Below are 26540 nucleotides of genomic sequence, written 5' to 3' on the forward strand. Positions count from 1 at the left end.
CTGACTTATGACACTCAATATTTTTTTGTATTTAAATTTTTCCAATGCCAGATGGTAATGTTAATAATAATAATAATAATAATAATAATAATAATACACTGCACGTGCTGCAGATTGAAAAGTTCATCATTTTGTTACATATTCTTGAAAAAAAATCATATATCCAAACCAGATCAAATTTCGTTGTATTTTTTTTTTTGTGTCCGTTGTATGCAAACGTTTTCATAATTTTGATAATATTTCATTGGAGCCTATTCGGCCAATTTTTGAGCTGCAATGTCGCTGTCCATGGTATTGGATGGTTTTTTAATGACTTGTTTTTTTACGCGCTCGATAACAGCCCATGTTGACATTACAGTGCAACATTATTTCAACAGGACTTTTCAAATGTAATTGATCCGTATTGCTGAATCATTATGACTTATGACACTCAATATTTTTTTTATTTGAATTGTTCCAAGGCTAGATGGTAATGTTAATATTAATAATAATAATAATACACTGCACGTGCTGCAGATTGAAAAGTTAATAATTTTGTTACATATTCTTGAAAAAAAATCATATATCCAAACCACATCAAATTTCGTTGTATTTTTTTCTTTTTTTCATTTTGTGTCCGTTGTATGCAAACGTTTTCATAATTTTGATAATATTTCATTGTAGCCTATTCGGTCGTGGCCCTTCAATAGATATCTTCCGTGCATATTTGCACACACTGGCAGGGCTGCATTTCGCTCGCAGCTGCACTTTGTCCGCTGTGCCTCGCTCGTCCTTCCACATTTTGGACTCTAAGAGACGCTGTTGGCCTGTATATCATTTGGCGTGTGTTGTCGTCATGCAAGTGACGAGGCACTCAAGCAGATTTTCTCTCTTTTGTTGGCGGCGAGGTGAAAGAACGACGGTCTGCGCTTCGCATTTATTTGCACGTCAGCTTCGACGTGGTGAGCAGGAAACGGATTATTGACCGAAACATATCATCGCTGTCTTTTGATTTTCGTCCTGATGGATGTTCGCGGGCCTCGCCTTTTCTGGTGCGCAACATGGAGGTTGTTTTTTGGATGGCGACGGCAAATAGCAACGCTCGTGTTTCTGCTTCGTTTGGTCACCACGGTAGTTGGTCAGATTCGTTATTCTATTCCCGAGGAGATGAAGAAAGGCTCCGTGATCGGAAATGTGGCGCGAGATCTCGGGTGGGACATGAAGAGACTCGTTTCTGGGCGCGCCCGCATTTTGACAGAGGACAACATCCAGTACGCGGAGCTGAAGACAGACAAAGGGCTTCTGGTCGTCAACGACAGAATTGACCGAGAGCATCTTTGTGGAGATGTGACGCCGTGTAGCTTCAGCTTCGAGATCATTTTAGAAAACCCCATCGAGCTGCACAGGATCATTGTTGAGGTTTTGGACATCAACGATCATGCCCCCGTTTTTGCAAATCAGGATGAAGCGCTCATGTTTGAAATAAGTGAATCTGCTGTTGTTGGAGTCCCGTTTCCCCTGCCGAGTGCTGAGGATCAAGATGTGGGGCAAAATGCGTTGCAAAATTACATTTTGTCAGCTAACGACAATTTTATTCTGAATCAGCATGCAAATCCAGATGGCAGAAAATATGTGGAAATGGTGCTCCAGAAGCCGTTAGACAGAGAGAGACGTCCCCGCTTGTCTTTCAAATTAATTGCAGTTGATGGAGGAACGCCACAGAGATCCGGTACCGTCAATATAGAAATAAATGTCTTAGATGCAAACGACAACAGGCCAATGTTTAATCAATCGGAATATAAAGCATCTATTTTGGAGAACACAATGACAGGAAGAAGTATAATTCGAGTCAATGCTACAGACGCTGACAGTGGTTCCAATGGACTCATCACTTACAGTTTGTCGCGAATGAAAGGAAGCGCAGCAGATATATTTCAAATTGATGGAAACACTGGCACAATTTACGTGTCTGGTCAAATCGACTATGAGAAGAACAAAAAGTATGAAGTGAGAGTGGAAGCAAAAGATCAAGGTGGGCTGACTGGGACCAGTAAAGTTATAATTGACGTGATTGACGTCAATGACAATGCTCCAGTAATTAACATAAAATCATTTTCAAGTCCTCTGTCCGAGGATTCACCGCCCGGTACAACAGTTGCAGTTCTGAACATCAAAGACATCGACTCTGACAGAAACGGAGAAATCAAATGTTCCGTCGATGGAAAACTTCCCTTTAAACTGGAGACGTCGCTCACAAACTATTACAATTTAATTTCCGATCACTATTTTGATCGAGAATCCGTCTGGGAATATAACATAACAATTACAGCCACTGACCTCGGAACGCCTCCTCTTTCCAGCTCAACAAAGTTGCATCTTCGAATCTCCGACGTGAATGACAACGCGCCTGTATTTGATCAAAACATTTATTCCGCTTATGTCGCGGAGAATAATTCTCCCGGTGTTTCCGTCTTGGCCGTCACTGCTCGAGATGCTGATTGGAATCAAAACGCCAGAATATCTTATCTTTTAGAGGACACTCAGATTAGTGGCAGTCCAGTTTCCACCTTTGTTTCTTTGAATTCTCAAACCGGCGTCGTCAGCGCCGTGCGCTCCTTCGACTACGAGCGGATGAAGCGGCTGGACTTTGCGGTGCGAGCGCAGGACGGAGGCTCCCCTCCTCTCTGTAGCAACGTGAGCGTGGGCGTCCTGATCCGGGACCAGAACGACAACGCCCCTCAGGTCCTGTACCCGGTCCAGCCGCACGCCGAAATGGTGCCTCGTTCGGCAGACGCGGGCTATCTGGTGACTAAAGTGGTGGCCGTGGATGTGGACTCTGGACAGAACGCCTGGCTCTCCTATAAAGTGCAGCACAAATTTGGGGGCGCAGACAGGGGGGCGCTGTTTGAAGTGGGCCTCCACAATGGAGAAATGCGAACTGTCCGCCAAGTGACTGATAAAGATGCTGTCAAACAAAGACTGACTGTCGTAGTGGAGGACAACGGGCAGCCCTCTCGTTCGGCTACGGTCGCGGTCAACGTGGCGCTGGCGGACGGCTTTTCCGAAGTGCTGAGGTCGGAGTTCGCCGACGACTTTAGCGAGGACTACGACGAGCGGCTGACTTTTTACTTAGTCTCGGCTTTGGCCGCGGTCTCCTTCCTCTTCGTCGCCTGCTTGCTGCTTATCGTGTCGCTCAAAGTGTACAGGTGGAGACGGTCTCGCGTCCTGTACCGCTCCGACCTCCCCGTCATTCCGTATTATCCGCCGCGCTACTGCGACACGTTGGGGACGGCGGGGACGCTCCCGCACGTCTACAATTACGAGGCGTGCGCCGCCGCCAAGAGTCACGTGACGAACACGCAAGCCGTGAGTCAAAGTTTAGTGAGTGTGGACGGAGCGGACGCTGACGTGCCGCACGGCGGCGAGCAGATGTCAGGGAACTGCTCTCGGATGTCGACTTTGGTGAGTCAAATCAGTACATTTGTTTCAATATATGTTTATCAGAGTTTATATCATGGAGAACCCTTGTTCTTGTATTGATGCATATTTTAAAGTCATTACATTTCATTTGCAGTCGTGTGTTCAGAACCTGAAAGCCATGCTAGATTAAAAGTAGACAGAAATAGGGCATCTTCTCATTGGAAAGGGGAGAAGAGATTTGGTGGTGGAACCTCAAAGTAAAGAAAATTATTCAAGGAAAGAGGTTAGCTGAGAAGAAGTGGAACACTGAGAGCAGGAGAAAGGAATACATTGAGATGCAATGTAGGGCAAAGGTCAAGGTGGCAAACGCCAAACGAGGCATATGATGACATGTATGCCAGGTTGGACACTAAAGAAGGAGAAAAGGATCTATACAGGTTGGCCAGACAGAGGGAGAGAGATGGGAAGGATGTGCAGGAAGTTAGGGTGATTAAGGAGAGAGATGGAAATATGTTGACTGGTGCCAGCAGTGTGCTAGCGAGATGGAAAGAATACTTTGAGGAGTTGATGAATGAGGAAAATGAGAGAGAAGGGAGAGTAGAAGAGGCAAGTGTGGTGGACCAGGAAGTGGCAATGATTAGTAAGGGGGAAGTTAGAAAGGCATGAAAGAGGATGAACAATGGAAAGGCTGTTGGTCCTAATGACATTCCTGTGGAGTTTTGGAAGCATGTAGGAGAGGTGGCTGGGGAGTTTTTGACCATCTTGTTCAACAGATTTATAGCGGGTGAAAAGATCCCTGAGGAATGCGAGCAACAGTATGGTTTCATGCCTAGAAACAGTAGCACAGATACATTATTTGCCTTGAGGATGTTGATGGAAAAGTACAGAGAAGGTCAGAAGGAGCTACATTGTCTTTGTAGATCTTGAGAAAGCCTACGACAGAGTACCCAGAGAGGAACTGTGGCACTGCATGCGGACGTCTGGAGTGGCAGAGAAGTATGTTAGAAAAATACAGGACATGTATGAGGTCAACAGAACAGTGGTGAGGTGTGCATCAGGGATCAGCCTCGAGCCCCTTCCTGCTTGCAGTGGTAATGGACAGGCTGACAGATGAGGTCAGACTGGAATCCCCGTGGACCATGATGTTCGCAGATGACGTTGTCATCTGCAGTGAAAGCATCAGTCTAACCTCATCCGTTAGCCTATCCATCACCACTGCAAACAGGAAGGGGCTCAGGGCCGATCCCTGATGCACTCCCACCTCCACCTTAAATTCGTCTGTCACACCTTCAGCACACCTCACCGTTCTGCTGCCCTCGTACATGTCCTGTATTATTCTAACATACTTCTCTGCCACTCCAGACTTCCGCATGCAGTACCACAGTTCCTCTCTGGGTACTCTGTCGTAGGCTTTCTCTCGATCGACAAAGACCCAATGTAGCTCCTTCTGACCTTCTGTACTTTCCCACCAACATCCTCAAGGCAAATAATGCATCTGTGGTACTCTTTCTAGGCATGAAAGCATACTGTTGCTCGCAAATACTCACTTCTGTCCTGAGTCGAGCCTCCACTACTCTTTCCCATAACTTCATTGTGTGGCTCATCAACTTTATTCCTCTACAGTTGCCACAGCTCTGCACATCACCTTTGTTCTTAAAAATGGGCACCAGTACACTTTTCCTCCATTCCTCAGGCATCTTCTCACGCACTAGAATTCTATTGAACAAGCTGGTCAAAAACTCCACAGCCACCTCTCCTACATGCTTCCAAAACTCCACAGGAATGTCATCAGGACCAACAGCCTTTCCATTTTTCACCCTCTTTCATGCCTTTCTAACTTCCCCCTTACTAATCATTGCCACTTCCTGGTCCACCACACTTGCCTCTTCTTCTCTCCCTTCTCTCTCATTTTCCTCATTCATCAACTCGTCAAATTATTCTTTCCATCTAGCTAGCACACTGCTGGCACCAGTCAACACATTTCCATCTCTGTCCTTAATCACCCTAACCTGCTGCACATCCTTCCCATCTCTATCTCTGTCTGACAAATCTGTATAGATCTTTTTCTCCTTCTTTAGTGTCCAACCTGGCATACATGTCATCATTTGCCTCGTTTGGCCTTTGCCACTACGACCTTAGCCCTACATCGCATCTCAATGTATTCCTTTCGCCTCTCCTCGTTGCTCTGTTTCCCACTTCTTCTTAGCTAACCTTTTTCCTTGTATGATTTCCTGTCCTGTGAGGTTCCACCACCTTGTCTCCTTCTCTCCTGCTTGCCTCTCTGATCACCTTGGCTGCAGTGGTCCTGTCTTCTGAAAGCTCCTCCCGTCCACCGAGAGCCTGTCTCACCTCTTCCCGAAAAGCTCCACAACACTCACACCAATACATCCTTTTGACTTTTTTTTGCAGTGTACAGACTTATTATCTATGAAATATTTTATCAAGGTTTGTTTACTTGGATAATCATGGTTTTCTAGCCATAATTATTAACTCAAATGACAAGTAAAGAACTTTTGGTAACAATTCAAATGTGTTGGGCTGGATGTTCATTGTCGTTGTCCATGGTGCTGGAATTGCTTGGAGCTGACAATTCAGACATACAAATGAAGTTGGAGCAGCTATTCGACCTCGTTCGTTCTTCTTTTTGACTGCTTTTTCTATTCGCTGAAATCAATTTCCTCCGTAGTTATGTATTAACACCTTATTTTCGTGGTTGTATTGTTGTTTAAAGTTCAGGTATAACATCTGTCTCAACATTTGTTCATGTTGTCATACCTTCTGTTGATTTTTGAAAATAGTCTGGATTCAAATTTGAAAACATTCTTTCCAATCAAAATAAAAATATCTGTTAATGACATATTAGTCTATTTTTTAAATTCAACTTAGAAATAGTGCATTTTTTAGTTGGAAAGGGGAGAAGGAGATTTGGTGGTGGAACCTCAAAGTAAAGGAAATCATTCAAGGAATGAGGTGAGCTGAGAAGAAGTGGAACACTGAGGGGAGGAGAAATGAATACATTGAGATGCGATGTAGGGCAAAGGTCGAGGTGGCAAAGGCCAAACGAGGCATATGCATGCCAGGTTGGACACTAAAGAAGGAGAAAAGGATCTATGCAGGTTGGCCAGACAGAGGGATAGAGATGGGAAGGATGTGCAGCAGGTAAGGGTGATTAAGGACAGAGATGGAAATGTGTTGACTGGTGCCAGCAGTGTGCTAGCTCGATGGAAAGAATACTTTGAGGATTTGATGAATGAGGAAAATGAGAGAGAAGGGAGAGTAGAAGAGGCAAGTGTGGTGGACCAGGAAGTGGCAATGATTAGTAAGGGGGAAGTTAGAAAGGCATGAGAGAGGATGAAAAATGGAAAGGCTGTTGGTCCTGATGACATTCCTGTGGAGTTTTGGAAGCATGTAGGAGAGGTGGCTGGGGAGTTTTTGACCATCTTGTTCAACAGAATTCTAGCGGGTCAGAAGATGCCTGAGGAATGCGAGCAACAGTATGGTTTCATGCCTAGAAAGAGTACCACAGATGCATGATTTGCCTTGAGGATGTTGATGGAAAAGTACAGAAGGTCAGAAGGAGCTACATTGTGTCTTTGTAGATCCAGAGAAAGCCTACAACAGAGTACCCAGAGAGGAACTGTGGTACTGCATGCGGAAGTCTGGAGTGGCAGAGAAGCATGTTAGAAAAATACAGGACATGTATGAGGGCAACAGGACAGTGGTGAGGTGTGACAGAGGAGGTGGAGGTGGGAGTGCATCAGGGATCAGCCCCGAGCCCCTTCCTGTTTGCAGGAGCAGACGTCGGGGAACTGCTCACGGATGTCGACTTTGGTGAGTCAATTGTTTCTCTGTTTCATGACTTTTACTGCTTCTCGAGGTTGTATGACTTGTTTTGCTTTGTTGCTGAAAGGTTGATGTTTTGAACTTAATGCAAATCTGTTGTTGATACTCAGTTGACTTTTGTAGTTTTTAAATTTGCGTACGTCCAAGCAGGGCTTGACATTTGCTTTTTTGGCCAGTGGTTTCCCAGAGGTACTAACCACTCAGCATTTTTACTCGCTTCACTTTTAATGTTATGTTTAATATGATCACAGCTTGATTAAAGAACGAGATGGTGCACAACCAAACCAAGACGACATAATTGTTTCATGTTACAAGAACCAGCATTCATATCAGTGTGAACCACCACACAGACTTCAGTGAGTCTCTTAAAGTCTAAAATTGAATACGATTAAAAAAGAAATTCATTTTCGCAATCAACCACAATCAGTTGGTTTGCCCACAGCAATAGACGTACAGTACATTCTGCTTTTTCCAGGTTTGCAGAAACTTTCCTGCAACGTCCTTTGCAAGAACTTCCACTCTGCGAAGAGTTAGTCGCTCTCTCTGAGAAAGGCACTTTTATTTCAGAGCTGTTAACTCACTTCATTAATGACAGCAAGCGTGCAGTTGATGACTATTTCCAACTCAGCAAAAGGTCTCTTATATCCGTATCATCAGGATACCGGTTTAGTATTTTTTTTTTCCGGCTTTCAGAGAGCCATTTTGAATCCTGTCTTGTTTCTCAAACTTGGTAGCAATTAGCAATGTTGTTTCAATTTGTGGCGCAATCTCTGCAGCGACTGGGGCGTTGTGAGCATTCCCACATGGTTTCGAGTTGGGACACGACCCCACGAGATCACCATCCCAAACAGGGATCAATTTTCTCCAAAATAAAAATAACCTGTTATGGTTAGAATTAAGGCGTTTTGAAATGGGTTAAATTCAGGATTAGGGTGGGTTCGGTTTAGTTGGGAACTTACCAATGCCCCCACACTTTAATCACATTCTTCTTTTAACGTTGGGAAGCAGGAGGGCGTGTTTTACAGGTATACAACAGCCAATCATAGTGTAACGGCGCGTGTCCTAGAGCCAGTAATATTGGAGCAGGGTTTGTCCTGCCTAGAAACTATGTGGGAATACTAATCACGCAAGACTGGGATGCACCTATTTCCGTGTCACTGACGTGCAATATGAACAGGTTCAACCATTCCTATTTGGCGGCCATGTTGAATGTGGCAACATTCAATTGTATTGACGTGGTGGCCATGATGGCACGAGTTCTATCTGTTTTCGCATAAAGCTCTACGCAGAGAGCGCGCACATGGCTGCGGTATTCACTCAACGAGGAATACAACACATAAATCCCTGGAGTCTGGAACATGCTATTTTTGGTACAGTAACAGTTTAAAAAAATAAAAATAAAAAAATAAAAATTTTGTGAAGCTGTTCGTCAATGGCAACACATTTGGAATTAGGAAGCACACTAATTTGTCATGACTCACGAAAGCAAGCGGCCTATGGCAAATACGTCAGCACTTTCTACATCAAGCGCATCAGCGTCGTAAGTTTGGATAAAATATAAAACTTTTCCAACATTTCCAAGTTTTAAAAAAATATGTATTACCAACAGCTTGGTACTTTAATGTGCATTTTAGGCCATGAAAAAGCACAAAGCCAATTTTGTACTGTCCAGTAATATGGGTGCAAATGGCCACCAAAAAAAGGCTTCAATCGAACGGGCAATCAGCTGTAACAGACGATCCTCTGACCATAATCGTCTGTTTAATTGAGGTTCCACTGTATGTCAATATTCTGGAACTAAACATCGAAAAGATGCAGCCTCATCAATAATGTATTATTTTTTTATTGTTGTCATATTACATCATGATAAGAGGGAGTGGACGAGTCGTGCATTGTACTTTTCCAAATCATGTTTCGCTCGCCCCAAAGTGAGCAGTGAGCTCCTCCTGCAGTCTTGTCTCTGTCCATGGTGCTGAAGGGCAGCTTCCAAGGGATTTGTTGACCAGCGCTCGTTCTGAAGAATTCCAATCAATAATCATCATTTATATCATTTGTATGACTCTTACGCACACAACGTCCTTCCTGTAACTGTGTTGATTGGCTGTTTGTTCAGGTGACAACCTTAACTAGGAAAATGTCTTTTTTTTAAATTATATTTAATGCAGTTATTTAACAGGACATAGCATATTCAAGATGTTTTTTTTTTCCCCCCCATGTTGAAGCTTTTATTCTAACTGGGCAGTTTGGCATATCGGCCTCTAAGGGGCGCTGTTACATGGTAAATGGATGTGTTGGCGCTGTGTGATGCAGTGCAGCTCCCTCCTCTGTCGCTGCCATTTGGCACCAGAGAGCTTCGCGTGAACGACGTACAATCGTTGAGCTCAAATAACGCGCATCTGATTGCGCCTGCTTTGGTTCTGTCTTTTTTTTTCGATTGCGTCCCTTTATTGGAATATTTTTAATTTCATATGGAGGCTAAAAACATTCATCCGAGCCGAGGAGGAATGCGATGGCGACGCGCGGCCGGCCTCTTTGTCTTTTGGTGTTTTTTTCTCCACGCGAGCGAGGCCCAAATCCGCTACTCAATCCCCGAGGAGATGAAAAAAGGCTCGCTCGTCGGAAATGTGGCCCAAGATCTCGGTTTGGATCTGAAAAGACTCCGTTCTGGGCGGGCCCGCATCGTGACCGGGGAGAACGTCCAGTACGCCGAGCTGAGGGCGGACAAAGGGCTCCTGGTTGTCCATGATAGGATAGATCGAGAACAGCTGTGTGGAGACGTGACGCCGTGCAGCTTCACCTTCGAGATTTTGTTGGAAAACCCCATGGAATTGCACCCGGTCACCATCGAAGTGTTGGACGTCAACGACAACGCGCCCACTTTTGAAAATAATCATTTGCGATTTGAAATTAGTGAGTCTGCTGCACTTGGCTCCCGTTTTGTGTTGGAGAGTGCGTATGATGCTGACGTGGATGTAAACGGCGTGCAGAGCTACGTTTTGACACCGAGTGATCATTTTGTTTTGAAGCAACACGTCAGTCCGGGAGGCAGAAAATATGCAGAAATGGTCCTGCAGAAAGCCTTAGACAGAGAACAGCAGCCGCGACTTTCCCTGAAATTAGTGGCTGTGGACGGTGGGAATCCACAGAGGTCAGGTACAGTAAATATTGAAATTAACATTTTAGATGCAAATGATAATGTTCCTGTCTTCAATCAAACCGTTTACAAAGCAAAAGTGACTGAAAATGCAGCAAAAGGCTCTCACGTTCTCACTGTGAATGCCACTGATGCTGATAGCGGTTCAAATGGGAAAGTCACATTCTCGTTTTCAAAATTAAAAGCAGGAATAGCAGATTTGTTTCATATCGATGAGGTGACAGGATGCATATCTGTAGCAAACCAAATTGATTATGAAAAAGACAAAACGATAGAGTTCATGGTTGAAGCCAAAGATCAAGGAGGGCTGAGTGAGTCGACCAAAGTGGAAATCGAAGTCCTGGATTTGAATGATAATGTCCCCGTCCTCAACGTGATGTCCTTCACGAGTCCGGTTTCAGAAGACTCCCCGGCTGGTACCACGATCGGTATCATGAACGTGAAAGACCAGGATTCTGGCGAAAACGGTCACGTGAGGTGCGCCATCGAAGGCCGCGTTCCATTTCGCATGAAATCCAACGTGCGCAATTATTTTGCCTTGGTGACCGATGCCGATTTGGATCGCGAAAGCGTGTCCGAATATAACATCACAGTCGTCGCGTCGGACGCCGGCTCGCCTCCCCTCTCCGCCGAGAGAACTTTTCATTTGAAAGTTTCCGACGTGAACGACAACGCTCCTGTGTTTGCCGTCAGCTTTTATCGTGCCAACCTCGCCGAAAACAACTCGCCGGGTGTTTCCGTGCTGAGAGTGAGTGCCAAAGACCCAGATGAAAACCAGAACGCTCGTGTCTCTTACATGTTGGAGCAGGGCGAGATCGGGGGAACTCCGATTGCCTCGTTTGTGTCCGTGAACGCCCAAAGCGGCGTCGTCAGCGCCGTGCGCTCCTTCGACTACGAGCGGATGAAGCGGCTGGACTTTGCGGTGCGAGCGCAGGACGGAGGCTCCCCTCCTCTCTGTAGCAACGTGAGCGTGGGCGTCCTGATCCGGGACCAGAACGACAACGCCCCTCAGGTCCTGTACCCGGTCCAGCCGCACGCCGAAATGGTGCCTCGTTCGGCAGACGCGGGCTATCTGGTGACTAAAGTGGTGGCCGTGGATGTGGACTCTGGACAGAACGCCTGGCTCTCCTATAAAGTGCAGCACAAATTTGGGGGCGCAGACAGGGGGGCGCTGTTTGAAGTGGGCCTCCACAATGGAGAAATGCGAACTGTCCGCCAAGTGACTGATAAAGATGCTGTCAAACAAAGACTGACTGTCGTAGTGGAGGACAACGGGCAGCCCTCTCGTTCGGCTACGGTCGCGGTCAACGTGGCGCTGGCGGACGGCTTCCCCGAAGTGCTGAGGTCGGAGTTCGCCGACGACTTTAGCGAGGACTACGACGACCGGCTGACTTTTTACTTAGTCTCGGCTTTGGCCGCGGTCTCCTTCCTCTTCGTCGCCTGCTTGCTGCTTATCGTGTCGCTCAAAGTGTACAGGTGGAGACGGTCTCGCGTCCTGTACCGCTCCGACCTCCCCGTCATTCCGTATTATCCGCCGCGCTACTGCGACACGTTGGGGACGGCGGGGACGCTCCCGCACGTCTACAGTTACGAGGCATGCGCCGCCGCCAAGAGTCACGTGACGAATACGCAAGCCGTGAGTCAAAGTTTAGTGAGTGTGGACGGAGCGGACGCTGACGTGCCGCACGGCGGCGAGCAGATGTCGGGGAGCTGCTCTCGGATGTCGACTTTGGTGAGTCAAATCAGTACACTTGTTTCAATATATGTTTGTTTTCAGAGTTTATATCACGGAGAAGCCTTGTTCTTGTATTGATGCATATTTTAAAGTCATTACATTTCATTTACAGTCGTGTTCAGAACCTGAAAGCTAGGCTTGAGTAAAAGTATACAGAAATAGTGCATCTTCCAGTTGGAATGGGGAGAGTGAGATTTGGTGGTGGAACCTCAAAGTCCAGGAAATCATTCAAGGAAAGAGGTTAGCTGAGAAGAAGTGGAACACTGAGAGGAGGAGAAAGAATACATTGAGATGCGATGTAGGGCGAAGGTCGAGGTGGCAAAGGCCAAACGAGGCATATGATGACATGTATGGCAGGTTGGACACTAAAGAAGGAGAAAAGGATCTATACAGGTTGGCCAGACTGAGGGAGAGAGATGGGAAGGATGTGCATCAGGTAAGCGTGATTAAGGACAGAGATGGAAATGTGTTGACTGGTGCCAGCAGTGTGCTAGCTAGATGGAAAGAATACTTTGAGGAGTTGATGAATGAAGAAAATGAGAGAGAAGGGAGAGTAGAAGAGGCAAGTGTGGTGGACCAGGAAGTGGCAATGATTAGTAAGGGGGAAGTTAGAAAGGCATGAGAGAGGGTGAAAAATGGAAAGGCTGTTGGTCCTGATGACATTACTGTGGAGTTTTGGAAGCATATCGGAGAGGTGGCTGTGGAGTTTTTGACCATCTTGTTCAACAGAATTCTAGCAGGTCAGAAGATGCCTGAGGAATGCGAGCAACAGATCTTGAGAAAGCCTATGACTGAGTACCCAGAGAGGAACTGTGGTACTGCATGTGGAGGTCTGGAGTGTCAGAGAAGTATGTTAGAATAATACAGGACATGTATGAGGGCAACAGAACAGTGGTGAGGTGTGACAGAGGAGTTGAAGGTGGGGGTGGGAGTGCATCAGGGATCAGCCCCGAGCCCCTTCCTGTTTGCAGTGGTAATGGATAGGCTGACAGATGAGGTCAGACTGGAATCCCTGTGGACCATGATTTTCGCAGATGACGTTGTGATCTAGGCGGCACGGTGATGACTGGTTAGAGCGTCTGCCTCAGAGTTCTGAGGACCGAGGTTCAATCCCCGGCCGCGCCTGTGAGGAGTTTGCATGTTCTCTCCGGGCACTGCGGTTTCCTCCCACATCCCAAAAAACATGCATGGTAGGTTAATTGACAACTCCAAATTGCCCGTAGGTGTGTCGACTTTGGTGAGTCAAATGTCTCTCTAATTACTTTTACCTCTTTTCGAGGTTGTATGACTTGATTTAATACAAATCTTGTAACTTAGAACAAGGTTGTTAAAATATTTGTTGATACTCAGTTGTCTACGAAGTTTGTAAATTTGGTTATTTACAAGCAGGGCTTGACATCAGCTCACCAGCCACTGTGGCTAGTTGTTTCCCAGAGTTACTAGCCACTCAGCATTTTCTTTAGCTTGACTTTTGTTACGTTTAATATGATTATAGCTAGGATAAAGAACGAGATTTACAACCCTTTTAAATGTATTTGACCCCTTTGCACACCCAAGCCAAGACGACATATAAAATTCAAAATGAGAGAAAAACAAATTCATTTTTGCATGCCACTTCAGCTGGGCCATGTCTTGCCAATCACTTGCTTTGCCGACTGCAACAGAAGTACGGTACATTCTGCTTTTCCAGAAGCTTTCCTGCAACGTAGTAGTTCCACTCTGCGAAGAGTTAGTCGCTGTGTCTGAGAGAGAGACTTTTTTTCATAGCTAAAGTGACAAGCAAGTTTGGCTGTGAATTCACTTCATCAATGACAGCAAGCGTGCAGTTGTTGACTATTTCCAACTCGGTAAGAGGTCTCTGATATCCTTATCACCAGGGTACCGGTTTAGTACTCGTCACGTTCGGCCGACAAAATAAATACTTCTCAGTCCATTCTGTCTGGAATTGGCAGATTTCTACATCGACTTTGCGTTTTTTCGGCCTTCGGAGAGACATTTTGAATCCTGTCTTGTTTCTCAAAGTGTGTCGCGAGGAGCAATGTCATCTCGAGCCAGTTGATCCTTTGTGCATGCAGCTATTTACGGCAATTCCACTTGGACAAACTTGTCATCATATGGGTTTTTGTATCGCCATGATTTAATTGCTCACTGCAACCACACACGTTACAACACATGACATCAGATTAAAATAGGAAAGTCTGGCGGGCCATATGAAATTAAATTTCTAAGGGGGGCTACTAGTTAAATAGGCCTGGTGTATTATGTCGAATGTTGTTTGAGAAAACTACAATGAAATATATTGGAGTGTCGAGGAAGTTGACGCTTGAATACCCAGCATGCCCAGCGGCTTTGGATAAACAGTTGACTTCTTGGTTGACTTTTTTTTTAATGTTTCTTATTTCCTAGTAGTCGTAAACATCACGTGTGTCCATCTACCCCTTTGATATATATTTTTTATTTCATGAGTCACATGAGGAATATGCAAGCCATGAGAAAGCTTCGTGAGTGTGGATGGAGCGGATGCTGACGTGCCGCATGGCAACCGGCAGATGTCAGGAAACTGCTCACAAATGTCAACTTTGCTGAGTCAAATATTTCACCATGTCTCCTTTATTTGATATTAGTCAACATGTGTTCACCCTTTCCAGTACCAAAAGGTTCCTATCAGGTCTAACCCTTCGATCCAAAGTTTCACGTGGTCATTAGATTTTATTGAAGTCACACCATTAGCCTTTATTTTCCTCAACACAATTTTCCTCGAAAAGAACACATTCAACTTGAAAATAAATGCACATGATCGACATGCCGTTCGCTACTTTTATCTATTCAGTCTTGCGTGTGCGCGTCTATTTTTAGACTCCATCTTCGACTTCCGTATGGGGCGCCTGTCGTGCCAATCAAACGTGATCACTAATGTCATTTGACTCTAATTCACCAATCAGACGACACAAGCCAGTCACATCACGGCGCACGGCGCCTTCGCAAGCTAATCAGAGTGACTCAATTTGGGGGAAAGAAACTGCCATGCGATTGTTTACTTGACAGACTCCAAAAAACAACAGCAGCTTTGTCATGCAACTCTTAAATTGTGACTGCCCAAACTGGGATATTTCAGCCCACTTCTAACTTGAGAAAACACCTTGTGGTAAATTGCAGATGTTTCTATTGTTGTTTTGGCAGTGGATGTGGCAAGATTGGCACTGTCTTATGTTGTCGCACGCACAATCACTAAGACTGGTCATGCGTCGCGATTAATGAAGTCACTGGCTATATCAAGCACATCAGCGTGGTCAGTTTGGATAAAATAAAAAACTTTTTAAAAGTTTTTTTTAAATATTTAAGATCCATTTGTACAGTACTGTGCGTTTTTGGCCACGAAAAAGTACAAAACACTAATTTTGTAGTGCAAAATGATATGGGTGCATATAGCCACAAACAAGTGCTTCAATATAACAGACAAACGGCTGTAACAGACGACCCCCTACCCCTCATAGTCTGTTAAATCGAGGTTCCACTGTATGTCAATATTCTGGAACTAAACATCGAAAAGATGCAGCCTCATCAATAATGTATTTTTTTTTATTGTTGTCATAGTAGGCAATGGTAAGAGGGAGTGGACGAGTCGTGCATTGTACTTTTCCAAATCATGTTTCGCTCGCCCCAAAGTGAGCAGTGAGCTCCTCGTGCAGTCCTGTCTCTGTCCATGGTGCTGAAGGGCAGCTTCCAAGGGATTTGTTGACCAGCGCTCGTTCTGAGGAATTCCAATCAATAATCATCATTTATATCATTTGTATTACTCTTACGCACACGACTTCCTTCCTGTAACTGTGTTAATTGGCTGTTTGTTCAGGTGACAACCTTAACTAGAAAAATGTCTTTTTTTTTTTAATTATATTTAATGCAGTTATTTAACAGGACATAGCATATTCAAGATGTTTTCCCCCCCCCATGTTGAAGCTTTTATTCTAACTGGGCAGTTTGGCATATCGGCCTCTAAGGGGCGCTGTTACATGGTAAATGGATGTGTTGGCGCTGTGTGATGCAGTGCAGCTCCCTCCTCTGTCGCTGCCATTTGGCACCAGAGAGCTTCGCGTGAACGACGTACAATCGTTGAGCTCAAATAACGCGCATCTGATTGCGCCTGCTTTGGTTCTGTCTTTTTTTCGATTGCGTCCCTTTATTGGAATATTTTTAATTTCATATGGAGGCTAAAAACATTCATCCGAGCCGAGGAGGAATGCGATGGCGACGCGCGGCCTGCCTCTTTGTCTTTTGGTGTTTTTTTCTCCACGCGAGCGAGGCCCAAATCCGCTACTCAATCCCCGAGGAGATGAAAAAAGGCTCGCTCGTCGGAAATGTGGCCCAAGATCTCGGTTTGGATCTGAAAAGACTCCGTTCTGGGCGGGCCCGCATCGTGACCGGGGAGAACGTCCAGTACGCCGAGCTGAGGGCGGACAAAGGGCTCCTGGTTGTCCATGAGAGGATAGATCGAGAACAGCTGTGTGGAGACGTGACGCCGTGCAGCTTCACCTTCGAGATTTTGTTGGAAAACCCCATGGAATTGCACCCGGTCACCATCGAAGTGTTGGACGTCAACGACAACGCGCCCACTTTTAAAAATCATTATTTGCAATTTGAAATAAGCGAGTCTGCTGCACTTGGCTCCCGTTTTGTTCTGGAGAGTCCGTATGATGCTGACGTGGGTACAAACGGCGTGCAGAGTTACGTTTTGACACCGAGTGATCATTTTGTTTTGAAGCAACACGTCAGTCCGGGAGGAAGTAAACATGCAGAAATGGTCCTGCAGAAAGCCTTAGACAGAGAACAGCAGCCGCGACTTTCCCTTAAATTAGTGGCTGTGGACGGTGGGAATCCACAGAGGTCAGGTACGGTAAATATTGAAATTAACATTTTAGACATAAATGATAATGTTCCTGTCTTCAATCAAACTTTGTATAAAGGTAAAGTGATTGAAAATTCCCCGAAGGGCACTCAAATTCTCACTGTGAATGCCACTGATGCTGATAGCGGTTCAAATGGGAAAGTAACATATTCATTTTCAAAATCAAAAGCAGAAATCGCAGATTTGTTTCATATCGATGAAATGACAGGATCCATATCTGTAGCAAACCAAATTGATTATGAAAAAGACAAAACGATAGAGTTCATGGTTGAAGCCAAAGATCAAGGAGGGCTGAGTGAGTCGACCAAAGTGGAAATCGAAGTCCTGGATTTGAATGATAATGTCCCCGTCCTCAACGTGATGTCCTTCACGAGTCCGGTTTCAGAAGACTCCCCGGCTGGTACCACTATCGGTATCATGAACGTGAAAGACCAGGATTCTGGCGAAAACGGTCACGTGAGGTGCGCCATCGAAGGCCGCGTTCCATTTCGCATGAAATCCAACGTGCGCAATTATTTTGCCTTGGTGACCGATGCCGATTTGGATCGCGAAAGCGTGTCCGAATATAACATCACAGTCGTCGCGTCGGACGCCGGCTCGCCTCCCCTCTCCGCCGAGAGAACTTTTCATTTGAAAGTTTCCGACGTGAACGACAACGCTCCTGTGTTTGCCGTCAGCTTTTATCGTGCCGACCTCGCCGAAAACAACTCGCCGGGTGTTTCCGTGCTGAGAGTGAGCGCCAAAGACCCAGATGAAAACCAGAACGCTCGTGTCTCTTACATGTTGGAGCAGGGCGAGATCGGGGGAACTCCGATTGCCTCGTTTGTGTCCGTGAACGCCCAAACCGGCGTCGTCAGCGCCGTGCGCTCCTTCGACTACGAGCGGATGAAGCGGCTGGACTTTGCGGTGCGAGCGCAGGACGGAGGCTCCCCTCCTCTCTGTAGCAACGTGAGCGTGGGCGTCCTGATCCGGGACCAGAACGACAACGCCCCTCAGGTCCTGTACCCGGTCCAGCCGCACGCCGAAATGGTGCCTCGTTCGGCAGACGCGGGCTATCTGGTGACTAAAGTGGTGGCCGTGGATGTGGACTCTGGACAGAACGCCTGGCTCTCCTATAAAGTGCAGCACAAATTTGGGGGCGCAGACAGGGGGGCGCTGTTTGAAGTGGGCCTCCACAATGGAGAAATGCGAACTGTCCGCCAAGTGACTGATAAAGATGCTGTCAAACAAAGACTGACTGTCGTAGTGGAGGACAACGGGCAGCCCTCTCGTTCGGCTACGGTCGCGGTCAACGTGGCGCTGGCGGACGGCTTCCCCGAAGTGCTGAGGTCGGAGTTCGCCGACGACTTTAGCGAGGACTACGACGACCGGCTGACTTTTTACTTAGTCTCGGCTTTGGCCGCGGTCTCCTTCCTCTTCGTCGCCTGCTTGCTGCTTATCGTGTCGCTCAAAGTGTACAGGTGGAGACGGTCTCGCGTCCTGTACCGCTCCGACCTCCCCGTCATTCCGTATTATCCGCCGCGCTACTGCGACACTTTGGGGACGGCGGGGACGCTCCCGCACGTCTACAACTACGAGGCGTGCGCCGCCGCCAAGAGTCACGTGATGAACACGCAAGCCGTGAGTCAAAGTTTAGTGAGTGTGGACGGAGCGGACGCTGACGTGCCGCACGGCGGCGAGCAGACGTCGGGGAACTGCTCTCGGATGTCGACTTTGGTGAGTCAAATCAGGACACTTGTTTCAATATATGTTTGTTTTCAGAGTTTATATCACGGAGAAGCCTTGTTCTTGTATTGATACATATTTTAAAGTCATTACATTTCATTTACAGTCGTGTTCAGAACCTGAAAGCTCGGCTTGAGTAAAAGTACACAGAAATAGGGCATCTTCTCATTGGAAAGGGGAAAAGAGATTTGGTGGTCGAACCTCAAAGTAAAGGAACTCATTCAAGGAAAGAGGTTAGCTGAGAAGAAGTGGAACACTGAGGGGAGGAGAAAGGAATACATTGAGATGCGATGGAGGGCAAAGGTCGAGGTGGCAAAGGCCAAACGAGGCATATGACGACATGTATGCCAGGTTGGACACTAAAGAAGGAGAAAAGGATCTATACAGGCTGGCCAGACTGAGGGAGAGAGATGGGAAGGATGTGCAGCAGGTAAGGGTGATTAAGGACAGAGATGGAAATATGTTGACTGGTGCCAGCAGTGTGCTAGCTTGATGGAAAGAATACTTTGAGGATTTGATGAATGAGGAAAATGAGAGAGAAGGGAGAGTACAAGAGGCAAGTGTGGTGGACCAGGAAGTGGCAATGATTAGTAAGGGGGAAGTTAGAAAGGCATGAAAGAGGATGAAAAATGGAAAGGCTGTTGGTCCTGATGACATTCCTGTGGAGTTTTGGAAGCATGTAGGAGAGGTGGCTGGGGAGTTTTTGACCATCTTGTTCAACAGAATTCTAGCGGACAAGAAGATGCCTGAGGAATGCGAGCAACAGTATGGTTTCATGCCTACAAACAGTAGCACATAATTTACCTTGAGGATGTTGATGGAAAAGTATAGAGAAGGTCAGAAGGAGCTACATTGTGTCTTTGTAGATCTAGAGAAAGCCTACGACAGAGTACCCAGAGAGGAACTGTGGTACTGCATGCGGAGGTCTGGAGTGGCAGAGAAGTATGTTAGAAAAATACAGGACATGTATGCGGGCAACAGAACAGTGGTGAGGTGTGACAGAGGAGTTGAAGGTGGAGGTGGGAGTGCATCAGGGATCAGCCTCGAGCCCCTTCCTGCTTGCAGTGGTAATGGCTATCCACTAATAGTTGAATCAACATAAAATTTTAAGGCAGCCAGGTTAGCCCTTTTTTCATCGCTAAAGTGACAAGCTGCTTCGTTTTGCTGTCAACTCACTTCATCAATGACCGCAAGCGTGCACTTGTTGACTATTTCCAACTCGGTAAAAGGTCTCTTATATCTGCATCATCAGGGTACCGGTTTGGTACTTGTTGCGTTCGGCAGGCAAAATAAATACTTCTCAGTCCATTCCCACTGGAATTGCCGGTTTTCAACATCCACTTTGTGTTTTTTTCGGCTTTCAGAGAGACATTTTGAAGCCTGTCTTGTTTCTCTAACTTTGTAGCGAGTAGCAATGTCGTCTCAACTTATTTTTCTTGTTTCAACAGCGCAGACAACATGTGACATAGCAAGTGTTTGTGTTGTGACTCGTATGGGTTTTACAAGTCTCAAAAGTATGCAGACTCACAAAGTGTTCAGACCATTCATTCCCAGAGTTAGAGTAACATGAACATTGGCACCTCCGTTTACCGCACTGCAAATTAACGGACGGTACATGTGTCCAAAAATACTTTCCAGTTGTCACTTAAACCGGTGTTGACAAGGTCTGTTCGTTCCAGAATTGGCCACTGTAGTTAACTGGCAGGACACGCCCCCACGAGATCACCATCCCAAACATGGATACATTTTGTCCGAAATAAAAACAAAACAAGTTTGTTCTGGTTAGGTTTCGGGCGAGGGTTGGGCCTAAAGCGTTTTAAGATGGGTTAAGGATTAGGGCTGGTTAAGTAAGTGGGAAACATACGAACGCCGCCACACTTTTATCAAATACTTCTTTTCCCGTCTGGAAGCAGTAGGGTGTGTTTTACAGGTGTACAACAGCCAATCATAGTGTAGTGGCTCGTGACCTGGAGCCAGTAAGATTGGAGCAGGGTGTGTCCTGTCCAGAAGACTGAGATGCACCTATTTCCGTGTCACAGATATACAATATAACAAGATTCAACCAACAGACGTAACTCCCGTGCCTATGTGGCGGCCATGTTGAATGTGGCAACACTCAATTGTATTGACGTGGTGGCCATGATGGCACGTGTTCTATCAATTGTTGCATAGAGTTCTTCGCAGCGAGAGAACATATGGCTGTGGTGTTCACTCAAAGAGCAATACGACAATATTGAACATGCTATTTTTGGTGCCGTAATGTTTTTTTTTGTTTTTTGTTTGCCAAGCTATTCATCGATGGCAAAGCATTTGGAACTAGGAAGCACACTAATTCGTCGTGACTCATGAAAGCGCGTGGCCTATGACAAATATGTCAGCAATGTCGACATAAAGCACATCAGTGTTGAAAGTTTGGATGAAATTGCAAACTTTACAAACATTTTCACGTTTTAAAAAAAATATTTATTTCCAATAAATTGGTACCTTACTGGGCATTTTAGGACATGAAAAAGCACAAAATACAAATTTTGTACTGTACAGAAATATGGGTGCAAATGGCCACCAAAAAATGGCTTCAATAGAACGGACAATCAGCTGTAACAGACGAGCCTCTGCCTGTAATCGTCTGTTAAATCGAGGTTCCACTGTATGTCAATATTCTGGAACTAGACATCGAAAAGATGCAGCCTCATCAATAATGTATTTTTTTATTATTGTTGTCATATTACATCATGATAAGAGGGAGTGTACGAGTCTTTCATTGTACTTTTCCAAATCATGTTTCGCTCGCCCCAAAGTGAGCAGTGAGCTCCTCGTGTAGTCTTGTCTCTGTCCATGGTGCTGAAGGGCAGCTTCCAAGGGATTTGTTGACCAGCGCTCGTTCTGAGGAATTCCAATCAATAATCATCATTTATATCATTTGTATTACTCTTACGCACACGACGTCGTGCCTGTAACTGTGTTGATTAGCTGTTTGTTCAGGTGACAACCTTAACTCGGAAAATGTCTTTATTAATTTTTAAAATATATTTAATGCGGTTATTTAACAGGACAGAACATATTCAAGATGGTTTTTTTTCCCCCCCATGTTGAAGCTTTTATTCTAACTGGGCAGTTTGGCATATCGGCCTCTAAGGGGCGCTGTTACATGGTAAATGGATGTGTTGGCGCTGTGTGATGCAGTGCAGCTCCCTCCTCTGTCGCTGCCATTTGGCACCAGAGAGCTTCGCGTGAACGACGTACAATCGTTGAGCTCAAATAACGCGCATCTGATTGCGCCTGCTTTGGTTCTGTCTTTTTTTCGATTGCGTCCCTTTATTGGAATATTTTTAATTTCATATGGAGGCTAAAAACATTCATCCGAGCCGAGGAGGAATGCGATGGCGACGCGCGGCCGGCCTCTTTGTCTTTTGGTGTTTTTTTCTCCACGCGAGCGAGGCCCAAATCCGCTACTCAATCCCCGAGGAGATGAAAAAAGGCTCGCTCGTCGGAAATGTGGCCCAAGATCTCGGTTTGGATCTGAAAAGACTCCGTTCTGGGCGGGCCCGCATCGTGACCGGGGAGAACGTCCAGTACGCCGAGCTGAGGGCGGACAAAGGGCTCCTGGTTGTCCATGAGAGGATAGATCGAGAACAGCTGTGTGGAGACGTGACGCCGTGCAGCTTCACCTTCGAGATTTTGTTGGAAAACCCCATGGAATTGCACCCGGTCACCATCGAAGTGTTGGACGTCAACGACAACGCGCCCACTTTTGAAAATCATTATTTGCAATTTGAAATAAGCGAATTGGCTGCACTTGGCTCCCGTTTTGTGTTGGAGAGTGCGTATGATGCTGACGTGGGTGCAAACGGCGTGCAGAGTTACATTTTGACACCAAGTGATCATTTTATTTTGAAGCAACACGTCAGTCCGGGAGGAAGTAAACATGCAGAAATGGTCCTGCAGAAAGCCTTAGACAGAGAACAGCAGCCACGACTTTCCCTTAAATTAGTGGCTGTGGACGGTGGGAATCCACAGAGGTCAGGTACGGTAAATATAGATATTAACATTCAAGATATAAATGACAACGCTCCCGTCTTCAATCAAAGTGTTTATAAAGCAAAAGTGATTGAAAATGCAGCAAAAGGCACTCACGTTGTGACTGTGAATGCCACTGATGCTGATAGCGGTTCAAATGCAAAAATAACATTCTCGTTTTCAAAATCAAAAGCGGGAATTACAAATTTGTTTCATATCGATGAGATGACAGGATGCATATCTGTCGTAAAAGAAATTGATTATGAAAAATACAAGACAATAGAGTTCATGGTTGAAGCCAAAGATCAAGGTGCATTAACAGACTCCACCAAAGTGGAAATCGAAGTCCTGGATTTGAATGATAATGTCCCCGTCCTCAACGTGATGTCCTTCACGAGTCCGGTTTCAGAAGACTCCCCGGCTGGTACCACGATCGGTATCATGAACGTGAAAGACCAGGATTCTGGCGAAAACGGTCACGTGAGGTGCGCCATCGAAGGCCGCGTTCCATTTCGCATGAAATCCAACGTGCGCAATTATTTTGCCTTGGTGACCGATGCCGATTTGGATCGCGAAAGCGTGTCCGAATATAACATCACAGTCGTCGCGTCGGACGCCGGCTCGCCTCCCCTCTCCGCCGAGAGAACTTTTCATTTGAAAGTTTCCGACGTGAACGACAACGCTCCTGTGTTTGCCGTCAGCTTTTATCGTGCCAACCTCGCCGAAAACAACTCGCCGGGTGTTTCCGTGCTGAGAGTGAGTGCCAAAGACCCAGATGAAAACCAGAACGCTCGTGTCTCTTACATGTTGGAGCAGGGCGAGATCGGGGGAACTCCGATTGCCTCGTTTGTGTCCGTGAACGCCCAAAGCGGAATCGTCAGCGCCGTGCGCTCCTTCGACTACGAGCGGATGAAGCGGCTGGACTTTGCGGTGCGAGCGCAGGACGGAGGCTCCCCTCCTCTCTGTAGCAACGTGAGCGTGGGCGTCCTGATCCGGGACCAGAACGACAACGCCCCTCAGGTCCTGTACCCGGTCCAGCCGCACGCCGAAATGGTGCCTCGTTCGGCAGACGCGGGCTATCTGGTGACTAAAGTGGTGGCCGTGGATGTGGACTCTGGACAGAACGCCTGGCTCTCCTATAAAGTGCAGCACAAATTTGGGGGCGCAGACAGGGGGGCGCTGTTTGAAGTGGGCCTCCACAATGGAGAAATGCGAACTGTCCGCCAAGTGACTGATAAAGATGCTGTCAAACAAAGACTGACTGTCGTAGTGGAGGACAACGGGCAGCCCTCTCGTTCGGCTACGGTCGCGGTCAACGTGGCGCTGGCGGACGGCTTCCCCGAAGTGCTGAGGTCGGAGTTCGCCGACGACTTTAGCGAGGACTACGACGACCGGCTGACTTTTTACTTAGTCTCGGCTTTGGCCGCGGTCTCCTTCCTCTTCGTCGCCTGCTTGCTGCTTATCGTGTCGCTCAAAGTGTACAGGTGGAGACGGTCTCGCGTCCTGTACCGCTCCGACCTCCCCGTCATTCCGTATTATCCGCCGCGCTACTGCGACACGTTGGGGACGGCGGGGACGCTCCCGCACGTCTACAGTTACGAGGCGTGCGCCGCCGCCAAGAGTCACGTGACGAACTCGCAAGCCGTGAGTCAAAGTTTAGTGAGTGTGGACGGAGCGGACGCTGACGTGCCGCACGGCGGCGAGCAGACGTCGGGGAACTGCTCTCGGATGTCGACTTTGGTGAGTCAAATCAGTACACTTGTTTCAATATATGTTTGTTTTCAGAGTTTATATCATGGAGAAGCCTTGTTCTTGTATTGATGCATATTTTAAAGTCATTACATTTCATTTGCAGTCGTGTGTTCAGAACCTGAAAGCCATGCTAGATTTAAAGTAGACAGAAATAGGGCATCTTCTCGTTGGAAAGGGGAGAAGAGATTTGGTGGTGGAACCTCAAAGTCCAGGAAATCATTCAAGGAATGAGGTAAGCTGAGAAGAAGTGGAACACTGAGAGTACTGAAGAGAGGAGAAAGGATGAATTGAAATGTGATGTAGGGCAAAGGTCGAGGTGGCAAAGGCCAAACAAGAGGCATATGATGACATGTATGCCAGGTTGGACACTAAAGAAGGAGAAAAGGATCTATACAGGTTGGCCAGACAGAGGGAGAGAGATGGGAAGGATGTGTAGCAGGTTAGGGTGATTAAGCACAGAGATGGAAATGTGTTGACTGGTGCCAGAAGTGTGCTAGCTAGATTGAAAGAATACTTTGAGGAGTTGATGAATGAGGAAAATGAGAGAGAAGGGAGAGTAGAAGAGGCAAGTGTGGTGGACCAGGAAGTGGCAATGATTAGTAAGGGGGAAGTTAGAAAGGCATGAAAGAGGATGAAAAATGGAAAGGCTGTTGGTCCTGATGACATTGCTGTGGAGTTTTTGACCATCTTGTTCAACAGAATTGAAGATGCCTGGGGAATGCGAGCAACAGCATGGTTTCATGCCTAGAAAGAGTACCACAGATACATTATTAGCCTTGAGGATGTTGATGGAAAAGTACAGAGAAGGTCAGAAGGAGCTACATTGTCTTTGTAGATCTTGAGAAAGCCTACGACAGAGTACCCAGAGAGGAACTGTGGTACTGCATGCGGAGGTCTGGAGTGTCAGAGAAGTATGTTAGAAGAATACAGGACATGTATGAGGGCAACAGAACAGTGGTGAGGTGTAACAGAGGAGTTGAAGGTGGAGGTGGGAGTGCATCAGGGATCAGCCTCGAGCCCCTTCCTGCTTGCAGTGGTAATGGATAGGCTGACAGATGAGGTCAGACTGGAATCCCCGTGGACCATGATGTTCGCAGATGACGTCGTGATCTGCAGTGAAAGCATCAGTCTAACCTCATCCATTAGCCTATCCATCACCACTGCCAACAGGAAGGGGCCCTGATGCAGTCCCCCCTCCACCTTAAATTCGTCTGTCATACCTCACCGCTGTTCTGCTGCCCTCGTACATGTCTTGTATTTTTCTAACATACTTCTCTGCCACTCCAGACCTCCGCATGCAGTACCACAGTTCCTCTCTGGGTACTCAGTCGGAGGCTTTCTCAAGATCTACAAAGACACAATGTCGCTCCTTCTGACCTTCTCTGCACTTTTCCATCAACATCCTCAAGGCAGATAATGCATCTGTGGTTCTCTTTCTTGGCATGAAAGCATACTGTTGCTCGCAAATACTCACTTCTGTCCTGAGTCGAGCCTCCACTACTCTTTCCCATAACTTCATTGTGTGGCTCATCAACTTTATTCCTCTATAGTTCCCACAGCTCTGCACATCACCTTTGTTCTTAAAAATGGGCACCAGTACACTTTTCCTCCATTCCGCAGGCATCTTCTCACGCACTTGAAATCTATTGAACAAGCTGGTCAAAAACTCCACAGCCACCTCTCCTAGATGCCTCCATACCTCCACAGGAATGTCGTCAGGACCAACAGCCTTTCCATTTTTCATCCTCTTTAATGCCTTTCTAACTTCCCCCTTACTAATCATTGCCACTTCCTGGTCCACCACACTTGCCTCTTCTACTCTTCCTTCTCTCTCATTTTCCTCATTCATCAACCCCTCAAAGTATTCTTTCCATCTAGCTAGCACACTACTGGCACCAGTCAACAAATTTCCATCTCTGTCCTTAATCACCCTAACCTGCTGCACATCCTTCCCATCTCTCTCCCTCTGTCTGGCCAACCTGTAGAGATCCTTTTCTCCTTCTTTCGTGTCC

The 26540-nt window shown here is 46.5% G+C and overlaps 5 protein-coding genes across 12 annotated transcripts in view; all 5 read left to right on the forward strand.

Annotated features, from left to right (window-relative positions):
- LOC133485289 (protocadherin gamma-C5-like) overlaps window positions 1-26540 on the forward strand; it is a 294682-nt gene that overhangs the window by 140920 nt on the left and 127222 nt on the right. The window lies entirely within an intron of this gene.
- Window positions 137-3642, forward strand: LOC133485031 (protocadherin beta-11-like). Its single transcript, XM_061788339.1, has one exon. It carries the CDS (start codon window positions 1003-1005, stop codon window positions 3517-3519), a length of 2517 nt encoding a protein of 838 aa, XP_061644323.1. The 5' UTR covers window positions 137-1002; the 3' UTR covers window positions 3520-3642.
- LOC133485104 (protocadherin beta-11-like) lies at window positions 8290-14831 on the forward strand. Its single transcript, XM_061788463.1, has 2 exons — window positions 8290-13271; window positions 13326-14831. The coding sequence occupies exon 1, from the start codon at window positions 9711-9713 to the stop codon at window positions 12207-12209; it is 2499 nt and encodes an 832-aa protein (XP_061644447.1). The 5' UTR covers window positions 8290-9710; the 3' UTR covers window positions 12210-13271; window positions 13326-14831.
- LOC133485292 (protocadherin beta-7-like) lies at window positions 16087-19579 on the forward strand. The gene has a single exon (XM_061788784.1). The coding sequence runs from the start codon at window positions 16333-16335 to the stop codon at window positions 18829-18831; it is 2499 nt and encodes an 832-aa protein (XP_061644768.1). The 5' UTR covers window positions 16087-16332; the 3' UTR covers window positions 18832-19579.
- On the forward strand, window positions 21846-24612 carry LOC133485296 (protocadherin beta-12-like). The gene has a single exon (XM_061788788.1). The coding sequence runs from the start codon at window positions 22099-22101 to the stop codon at window positions 24595-24597; it is 2499 nt and encodes an 832-aa protein (XP_061644772.1). The 5' UTR covers window positions 21846-22098; the 3' UTR covers window positions 24598-24612.

This window comes from Phyllopteryx taeniolatus, chromosome 10, assembly GCF_024500385.1.
Source record: "Phyllopteryx taeniolatus isolate TA_2022b chromosome 10, UOR_Ptae_1.2, whole genome shotgun sequence".
In the NCBI taxonomy this organism is placed as follows: domain Eukaryota; kingdom Metazoa; phylum Chordata; class Actinopteri; order Syngnathiformes; family Syngnathidae; genus Phyllopteryx; species Phyllopteryx taeniolatus.

Excerpts from the sequence above, each read along its gene's own strand:
- LOC133485031 (XM_061788339.1), top strand. The coding sequence starts at position 1,003 with ATGGATGTTCGCGGGCCTCGCCTTTTCTGGTGCGCAACATGGAGGTTG.
- LOC133485104 (XM_061788463.1), top strand. The coding sequence starts at position 9,711 with ATGGAGGCTAAAAACATTCATCCGAGCCGAGGAGGAATGCGATGGCGA.
- LOC133485292 (XM_061788784.1), top strand. The coding sequence starts at position 16,333 with ATGGAGGCTAAAAACATTCATCCGAGCCGAGGAGGAATGCGATGGCGA.
- LOC133485296 (XM_061788788.1), top strand. The coding sequence starts at position 22,099 with ATGGAGGCTAAAAACATTCATCCGAGCCGAGGAGGAATGCGATGGCGA.